General features: G+C 45.4%; 1 protein-coding gene across 1 annotated transcript; it reads right to left on the reverse strand.

The window, feature by feature from the left end:
* Positions 1-776: 776 nt before the first annotated feature.
* SDR42E1 (short chain dehydrogenase/reductase family 42E, member 1) lies at positions 777-2,529 on the reverse strand. The gene is made up of 2 exons (XM_065899539.1): positions 2,462-2,529; positions 777-1,890 (listed from the first exon to the last, which is right to left on the reverse strand). The coding sequence occupies exons 1-2, from the start codon at positions 2,527-2,529 to the stop codon at positions 777-779; spliced, it is 1,182 nt and encodes a 393-aa protein (XP_065755611.1).
* Between the last annotated feature and the right edge of the window lie 7,469 nt (positions 2,530-9,998).

Raw genomic sequence — 9,998 nt, forward strand, 5'->3', positions numbered from 1 at the left:
AGACATTTCCCATCTAAGCAAGTTTAGCTCTATGGCTCCAGAATGACTTGTACTGTACTGATCGAAAGAAGGACCCAAGGAACCAAATCTCAAACTTATCTTTTTTTTTTTAACATCTTTATTGGAGTATAATTGCTTTACAATGGTGTGTTAGTTTCTGCTTTATAACAAAGTGGATCAGTTATACATATATCCCCATATCTCTTCCCTCTTTCCCTTCTATTTCTCCCTTCATGATTTGTGCAAGGAGGTAGGAAATGAAGACTTACTCCAAGAATCTATTCTTAAGCAGCGATTTGGAGATCCAAAATCTGACACCAGGTATCTATCTATCTGTCTATCTATTTTTCAAACCTGTGTGGTTTTTTTTCCTATGAATTTATTTATTTATTTTTGCTGTGTTGGGTCTTCGTTGCTGTGCGCAGGCTTTCTCTAGCTGCTGCGAGCGGGGGCTGCTCTTTGTTGCAGTGTGCGGGCTTCTCACTGTGGTGGCTTCTCTTGATGCGGAGCACGGGCTCTAGGCGCAGGGGCTTCAGTAGTTGTGGCACGCGGGCTCAGCAGTTGTGGCTCGAGGGCTCTAGAGCGCAGGCTCAGTAGTTGTGGCGCACGGGCTTAGTTGCTCCGCGGCATGTGGGATATTCCTGGACCAGGGCTTGAACCTATGTCCCCTGCATTGGCAGGCGGATTCTTTACCACTGTGCCACCAAGTCCGAAACCTGTGCTTCTTGAAAACCATCTCAGCAAGTGTGATCAGTTCTTTATTTCTAGTTCCTCCTTCACACTGACAGAATCACAGAAGGCGGCAGCCATGCGAGAACGGCTATAACCAAGAGTACGACCAACAGCCCATCCCAAACAAGACACTCAGAGTCACGACTTCCAGGACTTCTGCCATGACCATGGGCTTTAAACCATTCTACTACTTCCTGGAGGTCAAATGGCTGAGCCTCATAACCTAGCTCCTTCTTGGCTTTCTCTAGGCTAAAGTAATGTGTGACGCCGGTTTTGTAAACTTCGGTGCGGGTGAGGAAGGGCTGGAAGTTGTACAGTCGACCCAGAATGAAGTGGGCCGTCTCGGTTAGGAAAGCAAAGTAGTAGATGAGAGTCAAGGGCAGGCGGATGGATGGGAACTTGTAGCCCAGGCCCTCAACCAAAGGCCGGAAGAACTCAAAGTTGTTCACAGGTCTGCCATCTGAGATGAAGTAGGGCTGCCCAGAGGCAATGTGGCCCTTGTCAGCTTTCAGGGCCACTGAAGCCAGAATATGAGCCTGCACCAAGTTATCCACATGGACAAATTCAACCAGACTCTTGGGGTCTCCGTACACAAACTTGAACAGGCCCTTCTCAATGTAGCTTACTATCCTGGGGAGGTGCCTCTGTTCTCCAGGCCCATAGATGCCAGCCGGCCTCAGAGCACAGGTTCTCAAGACCCCATCACTCCTTTCCAGGGCTGTACCATTGGCCTCCAGCACCTTCTTCTCTGCAACAGATTTGGTCCGAGAGTAGTGATCAGGATGGAGGTGAAGAGGTAGGTAAGGCAGAGATTCATCTCCATTTCTGATAACTTGACCTCCGAAGATGACATTGAAGGTGCTCGTATAAACTAACCTTGGCACCCCTCGCCTCCTGCAAGCCTGGAGGATGTTGTCTGTGCCCCCCACGTTCACTTCTTCAATCAGGTTTCGATTCAGTTGCTCGCGCCCTGACATACCGTAAGAGGCAATATGGAACACACAAGCGACATCCACATCCTGGAAGGCTTTCTCTATGTCAGAGAGGTGGCGGATGTCTCCGTGGATAAACCTGATTCCTTCTGGAATGGTTTGAGCAGGGCTGCTGATGTCAAACAGAATCACACGGACTCCCTTCTGGTTCAGAGCACAGCCTAGGCTGAAACAAGCAAGAGTAAAAGTTAGATCAAATCACTATTAAGCTGTGCCTAGGAAAAGTGTGTAAAATAATTTTCCCAGTCTTCTTGGCTTATCCTGAGCTCCTCACTTCACATGTTCACCGGTACAAGTCTTACTTATGCAAATATCCAAAAATGAGAATCTTCACATTCACTTAAATTAAAATGAGAGAGGCTTTATCTTCAAAGACGGTGATGTCTACATGTTACATTCCCCCACCCCCCCATTCTAGGACCCACCATCTATTCTTCAGAATATTTATGAATGATAAGGTAATTGTGAAAAAACAGCGATTATGTTAAATTGTTTTCGGTGGTATGCATATCTCCCCTCCTGAATTCAATGGCTTTATAAAGAATTTTTCTTAATGCAGCATGTACCTGTAGTTCTCCATTTCAGTATCTGAGCCGTGGGCAACATGGTTCATTCCTGGTTTAACACTATACAAACAAGTAAAAGTCTACATTGCATTAGTGTGAGCTGAAAGCTATACTTTTCCCAGCAACTACCAATAAAATAATTCCATGGACATATTTTGCAGAGGCACTGACCGGAAGCCAAAATAGCCACCTCCTCCCGTAACGAGGACTGTTTCCTTCAGAGAGTTTTGGGAATCCATATATGGCAGTCAAGGATAACTGGACCTATAAGAAAGCAGTACGCATCACTGTTACTGATCCAGACGCAAATGTGATTGTCCCTCATTTGGGGTTAACAAAAACAAAAAGGCAATACGCTCGAGTAGAAAGAAAAGCTAAGACCTGGGTTCCCGTCATGGCTTTGTGACATTAACCAGCTCCTCCCCACACCCCTCCTTTCTCTTCTTGGGCTTCACATTTCTACCTATGAATCATGGGAACAGTAATATCTGCCCTGACTGCCTGGCAAGGTCAATGTGAAGGTTAAATAAGATAACGTACATGGGAGTGCTTTGAAAACCACAAAGCACTCTCCAAATGTAAGGCATTTATTCTGAATCCTCGGAAAACATTAGAGCCTTTTGGAAAAGAAGTCGTTCACATTTGGTAGGGAGAGGCATTTTTCCCACACACCAGAAAAAAATCCAGGACAGAACTTTAAAGCAATTTCCAACATCTTTGTTTTTAAACAGCACACTACAGCACAGTTTAATACTGGTGTTTTGGGACTTCCCTTGTGGTGCCATGGTTAAGAATCCTCCTGCAAATGCAGGGGACATGGGTTCAAGCCCTGGCCCGGGAAGATCGCACATGCCACGGAGCAACTAAGCCCGTGCGCCACAACTACTGAGCCCGTGTGCCACAACAACTGAGTCCGTGAGCCACAACTACTGAGCCTGCGAGCCACAACTACTGAAGCCCGTGCGCCTAGAGCCCGTGCTCTGCAACAAGAGAAGCCACCGCAATGAGAAGCCCGCGCACCACAAGAGTAGCCCCCGCTCGCCGCAACCAGAGAAAGCCTGCGTGCAGCAATGAAGACCCAATGCAGCCAAAAATAAATAAATAAATAAATTTATTTATTTATTTTTTAAAAATACTGGTGTTTTATTAACTCTATATGTAAAAAAAAAAAAAAAAGGTGGCGGGGGGGACAAAAACATCCTTTGTGTAGCAAACCACGTTCCCCCACCCAGGAAATCTTCTAAGTACAGCATGTGCTCAATACCTATGGGGGTCTTGCTTCTCCCTCCCTCTGCTTCTATGCTAAAATAATAATTATTTTTATATTTTTATTATTTTCTCAAGGCTCCAAGAGCCCTTTCTCTCAAAAACAAGACAGAACAAGCAAAAAGCGGGCCACTCAACTCTTTCCACTTAAGAAATGGAACAGGAGGCATGCGGGTCCTCAAATGTGTTGGGAATACATATACACACACACACACACACACACTCACTCAAGTCACTGGAGACACTCAGCGGTGCGGTTAGACAGGGAGAGTGCAAGCAACCAAGAGCCCTATCACTTGGACAAGCTCATCCCTCTGTGCCTGTTGCTGCATCTAAAAAGCGGAGCTAATGATAAGCTCACAGGCTTATGGAGACCAAATGGGGTAGTGTATGAAAAATGCCTGACATAGTGCAGGTGCTCCGCGGATGTCACTTCTTGAATTTCCTTTTCTTCAGGCTCTACAGTCTGGGGATTTGACTTTTCTCTTACATTCCCACATACCATGATTAGGTCTCTCAAAAGCACAGGGTTACAAATAGTTTGTTGGGTTCTTCTGGAAAACTCTACTAAGGAGATGTGAGTGCCAGGAAAGCCAATCAGATCACTCATGCAGAAACCAGTTGGTGTGACAGCTGAAGACAAGATTCAGCAAGTGACTGTCTCAGTGGCTTGAGGGTATGCAGAAGACTGAGAAATATTAGGAAAACTGAGCAAAATGATGTGGAGGATGGCTGATGGAGTCCCAAGGTTTGACAAAGCAATTGCCACTGCTGTGCTTACAAGAAAATCTGTAAAGAATGAACGTCCCGGCGTCCCTTTAATATACCCAACAGTGACCTTATGTTTCTATTATTTTCGGAGTGCAGAACACTCCCACTTGGATTTGGAGTAGCCATAAAACTTGCTGTAGTCAAATCTATCATTTAACGTCATCACGTGACTTTGTTAACAGATGCTGCTTCCAAACACAAAAGATGTCAGTCGCTGACATTTCAACCCAGACTTCTTACTGCACCATCACGACCTGGTGGCAACCTCCTTCTCTGACTTCAGCTCACTCTTCCACCACTGGTACTCTACCCTCCAGCCACCTGAACTTTTCCCCTTTTTTGAAGATGCCAGGCTCATCTGTGCCCTGAGGTCTACACACACTTCTGTTTTTTTTTTTTTTTTGGCGGTACACGGGCCTCTCACTGTCGTGGCCTCTCCCGTTGCGGAGCACAGCCTCCGGACGCGCAGGCTCAGCGGCCATGGCTCACGGGCCCAGCCGCTCCACGGCACGTGGGATCTTCCCGGACCGGGGCACGAACCCGTGTCCCCTGCATCGGCAGGCGGACTCTCAACCACTAAGCCACCAGGGAAGTCCCTACACACACTTCTTGCTTCACCTGTGGTGAACCACCTCTGCACCAGATCTTCGCCTGGCTGCATCCTTCTCAATATTTAGGTCTGCTCAAGGGCCACTTACTCAACGCAAAGAGGTGTTTCTGATCACCCCTTCTTGAAGAGCTCTCCCTTATCTAAACGCTGCTCTGTTTTCTCCATCGCACATTTCACTATCTAAATTTATTTGTTTCCTTTTTGACTACCGATCTCCTTCCAACAGAACGTAGGTGCCATGAGAACCGAGACCTTCAGCCTTTCTCACTGGCGTGTTCCCACCAGAACCTCAGAGACAGTAGGTACTCACAAGCATTTGTTGCTTATGGATGATTTTGAACACTGTGAAATAATACACGCAATTGAGTAAAATGATGATGGGCACAAATTATGCAGGGCACTGCAGTGTCTAAGAGTCGTTACTATGTATGCCAATCAATGTTGCCATTTTAATTTAACATCTCTTAAAAATAAAAGTTCTGGCGTGAAAATGACATAAAGCAAAATGAGACAGAATTCCTGCATTCTGGAGCTTATGCTGGAGGAGAGAAGCTTCTACAAATACCTAAAGTACATGGCAAAAAGGAGAAATCAAGATTACTGCAATGTTGGTATAAACCAGGTGCCGTGGGGGCACCAAGGTCGAAGGGAGATGGGATACGTTGATTCTGAAGGGCAGGTCCGAGAAGACCTCACTGAAGAGTAAGCACTAGAGCGGACCGGGGACAACGGGAGGACGCAGGCAGGCTGAGGCTAGGCAGAGGGCTACTACAGGCTGAGGGGGCAAAACACATGAACAGAAGAGCAACAGGGCGGGCTTGTGTTGGGCAACCGATACGGGGCGTGCAAACTGAAGCCGAAGTGTGTGGCTGGTGATTTAGGGCGGAAAGATGGCTGGAGTCGGCTTGGAGACAGGTTGGCATCCCCTTTGGGGGAGCCTGAACTCTATTCTATAGACCAGGGGTTCCCTATTCTATAGACCGGTCCATGGCCTGTTAGGAACCGGGCCGCACTGCAGGAGGTGAGCGGCGGGCGGGCGGGCGAAGCTTTATCTGCGGCTCCCCATCGCCCGCGTTACCGCCTGAACCATCGCCCCCGCCCCCGGCCCCGGCCCCCAGTCCGTGGAAGAATGGTCTTCCACGAAACCGGTCCCTGGTGCCAAAAAGGCTGGGGACCGCTGCTCTAGACAACAGAGGGTCTTTGTACGTTTACGGAACATCGGGCTCACTTTGGTCTTTGTGAAAGATTAAGCGTTCCCTGGAGGAGGAAAGAGTCTAGGCAAGGGCCGATGAGGGTGAAATGCCAGGGTGCTCAACTGAAATTAGGATGAGGTGGCGGCAACAGGCGGGGCCCGGGTGAAGTGTGAGGAAGGTGATGTCATTAACCGAAACAGCCCACACGGGTTTTAAAAGTGCTCTGTTTGGTTAACAGGGTTTTCGTTAAGAGGATGCCAGATAAAAAAGGTTAATATATTCTTAGCATCTCCACAAGAATTCCTCTGTAAGGAAATCAGAAAATGGACAAGGCCTCAAAGGGTCCAGTTAAAAGTTTTCCAACAGAAATTCTTCCTAATCTTTCATTGTCCTTTGTTTTTTAAAACTGCACATTCCAGTCCAGTCATAAGACCACAGGTCAGTCGTGGCTCATGTGCCCATTAAACACGCCAGGAATGTACAAGTTCAAATTATCAATGCTTCAGGGTACCTGTCAGGCCTATTCATGCTACTCCTCATTACCTTCCAACTCGTTCCAGAATGATCTGGGGCAAGAACCGGTGTAACTGACCTGATCTGCAGGGTCAGACGCGTGGTGACGAGTAAGGAAAACGTAATCGTTTCACAAGACAAACAGCAATGAAAGAAGCCTGCAACCTTCGCAGATGACCAGCCATTAACAAACGGTATCACCCAGAGGCCACCTACTCCTTTCTTGGTTCCCTGCGTCAACGAGCACAGAAAAATCACTGCAAACACATTTTGCAGGCAACCAAAAGAAATTCTCACGAACACTAAGCCAGCGGGGAGAAGGAGAGTGTACACAGTTTTCTCTTAATCAGCTGCCTGATTTTTCATATTTCATGGCTTCTGTTTTATTAGTTTCCACCTGATTCCTTCTAGGGCTGGGTACTCAGACCAGTGTTTATCATCTCAGTTTCTTTAAGGCTCTTCCAGAACGTGGCTTTGTTCAGTAGTTGCTTCCCTCTGGGTGGGGGGAGGGTCACATGTGATCTGAGCCATCATCTTAGCAGATACAGGTTAAGGTTAAGTACACGATCCAAAAAAAGGAATCTTAATTACAAACAAGAAAAAATGAAATTTAAAATCTGCCTGACCCCTTGATAATACTTAGAACGAGGGTAATAAAATTGACATCTCACAGGGAAATTATGAGAAGAAACTCATAAAAATGACTGGGAGTACTTTAGATTTACAAAGACCTAATTAACTGCGAAGGATCAGTAATAAGAACCTTAACTTAATGCACACAGTTCCTTCATCTCCAGGGTTCAACAGGACGATGCCACTAACTCTCTGGTATTATAATGCAATATACAAACCTAGGTGCCACTAGAGTACGGAACAGAGAGCAGAACTGAAGATGGCTTTCATAAAAACAAAAATTCACTGTATTTACTTTAAGGGAGATAAAAATATCTTTGATGGTGTGTTTTAAATTACTGCCCAAGTACTGACCAGAGGCAAAAGGTAACTGTGTTCTTACTGGATTGAGACCAGGAAAGTATATTGAGACTAGAGGGCTTAGAAATGGTGCTGTTGAAATTCCATATGTGATCTGAAAGTTATTTGTGTTCAATACAAAGCAGTCAAGGCCATAAAGATGAAGAAGTTAGAAACAATAAGGAGAGTCACCCTGATACAGGTAAAAGGATGTGAGGTGCAAAACCTAAAAGGCCAAACGCATTTGGGAAGAAAACTAAGGGCACAGCATTAAGCGGAAAGTTGATATACTCATGACAAACAGTGGTATTTGCACACACAGTTTTGAATACAACTGACGGTGGGCAGGGAAGCTAATTCTCATCACCTTATCTTCTCATCCATACCCACTCAAACTCCTTTTGCCTAGATATTTGCTGCACAAAAGATCCTTGCAATTATTCATGATGCTTATGATAAAAGTAATTACATAATTTTATAATTGGTATTGCCCACCTGCTTCCCAAACTACCACATAAACTCCATACAGGCCTAGGCCACCTCCCCAGGAATGTCTGCAGCAACGAGGAGTATTTGGTGGATCACACACCCGGTAAATCCAAATGCAGGGAATGCTCTGCAAACTTTTCAAATGCCCTTTTCTGCTGTACCTGCAAGTACTACACTTGTGCTTCCTCCCCTCTAGGTCAGCATGCCTGCCACTCCAACACATCAAAGTACTGTCATCTGGCATTTATTGAGCACGTACTGTGTGCCAGGCATCATGCTAGGCCTTCCCCACAAATCATTTCCCTTGACGCTCCTAACAACCCTCTGAGGCGAGTACTAATTGCTTAATCCCATTTACTGCAGCTAGTAGATGGGGGAGCAGGGAGCTGTACCTACTGGAACCCAGGTGCATCTGACTCCACAGCTTACGCCTCAACCACAACAAGCACTCGGGGCTGTGCAGAGTCCCTGACCTGAAGCAGCCAAGTCAGTGCTGACCAGAGTCCTGTAGGGGCTTTAACAGCTAACATATTCTGCAACCTGATAGGGGTCCTTCCAATTTCCAGCGGGGAGGTAGGAGGTGCCCCATCCCCTCCCATGAGGTAGAGTTTGGAGGCAGGGTTAAGCTTCCTAGGTTAGAAATCAGAAAATCTGGGTCCTAGACTTGGTTCTCCCACCAATTCCCTGTGTGACCCTGGCAAAGTCACTGAACCTCTCTGATCCTGTTTCCTCCTTGCTAAAATGAAAATAACAACTATGGCTACATTTATTAGTTATTATGGGCTAGGTGCTTTAAGGTTTACCACTGAAGCCTCAGGACAATCTTCTGAGGTAGTTATTATCCTCAGCTTTTCAGATATGAGGAGAAGGCTTAGAGGTTAAGAACCTTGCCTACGCATAAATATATCCAAAGTAAATGAAATCACTATCTGGAAAAGGTACCTGCACCCCCATATTCACTGCAGCATTATTCACAATTGCTAAGTCACAGAAACAACCTAAGTGCCCATTAATGGATGAATGGATAAAGGAAATGTGGTGTGTGTGTGTGTGTGTGTGTATATACATACATACATACACACACACACACACACACACACACACACACACACTGAAATATTATTCAGCCATTGAAAAGGGAAGGAAATCCTACCATTAGTGACAACACAAATGGACCTTGAGGGCACTGTGCTAAGTGAAATAAGTCAAAGACAAATACTGCATGATATCATTTATACAAAGAACCTTAAAAAAGCTGAATTTTAGAAACAGAGAGCAGCCAGGGGCTGCGGGATGGGGAAAATGAGGAAATGTTGGTCAAAGTGTCTAAGAATTAAGTTCTGGGGATCTAACATACAGCATGGGGACCATATTTAATGATACTGTATTACATGCTTGAAAGTTGCTAAAGGAGTAGATCTTTAAAGTTTTCACCATACACACAAAAAAACCGTAATTCTGTGAGGTGATGGAGATGTTAACTAACCTTATTGTGGTTATTATTTCACGATATATAGGCATAACAAGTCATCACACTGTACACCTTAAAATTACACAATGTTATACGTCAATTATATCCTAGTAAAGTTGGAAAAAAATCTTTTAAAAACAAACAAACAAACTGGTCCACAAATTATGCAGGTGTCAGTGGCTGAGCTGGACCTAGGACTTGAAGCCAGGTCTGTAGGAGTCCCCAGCTGGGTTGGGACAATGCAGTGTTGTGCAGTTCCCACGTTCATAATTTCTGTCACACCTGGTATCTCTGGTACTATGTCTTCCCTATTGTGTTTCATTTAAAACTACTTATCTTTTAACAATAAATACGTTCATTTTAAATGGTAACCTTACATGGCCACTTAAATGGAAAACCACAATCATTTGTCATCAAGAGAAG

This window comes from Phocoena phocoena, chromosome 20 (genome assembly GCF_963924675.1).
Source record: "Phocoena phocoena chromosome 20, mPhoPho1.1, whole genome shotgun sequence".
Lineage (NCBI taxonomy): Eukaryota > Metazoa > Chordata > Mammalia > Artiodactyla > Phocoenidae > Phocoena > Phocoena phocoena.

Bases quoted from the DNA above. Each gene is read 5' to 3' on its own strand.
- SDR42E1 (XM_065899539.1), bottom strand. From the start codon at position 2,529: ATGGATTCCCAAAACTCTCTGAAGGAAACAGTCCTCGTTACGGGAGGA. The intron at 1,891-2,461 runs GTCAGTGCCTCT...TGCTTGTTTCAG, and splicing joins GGTGGCTATTTTGGCTTCCG to CCTAGGCTGTGCTCTGAACC.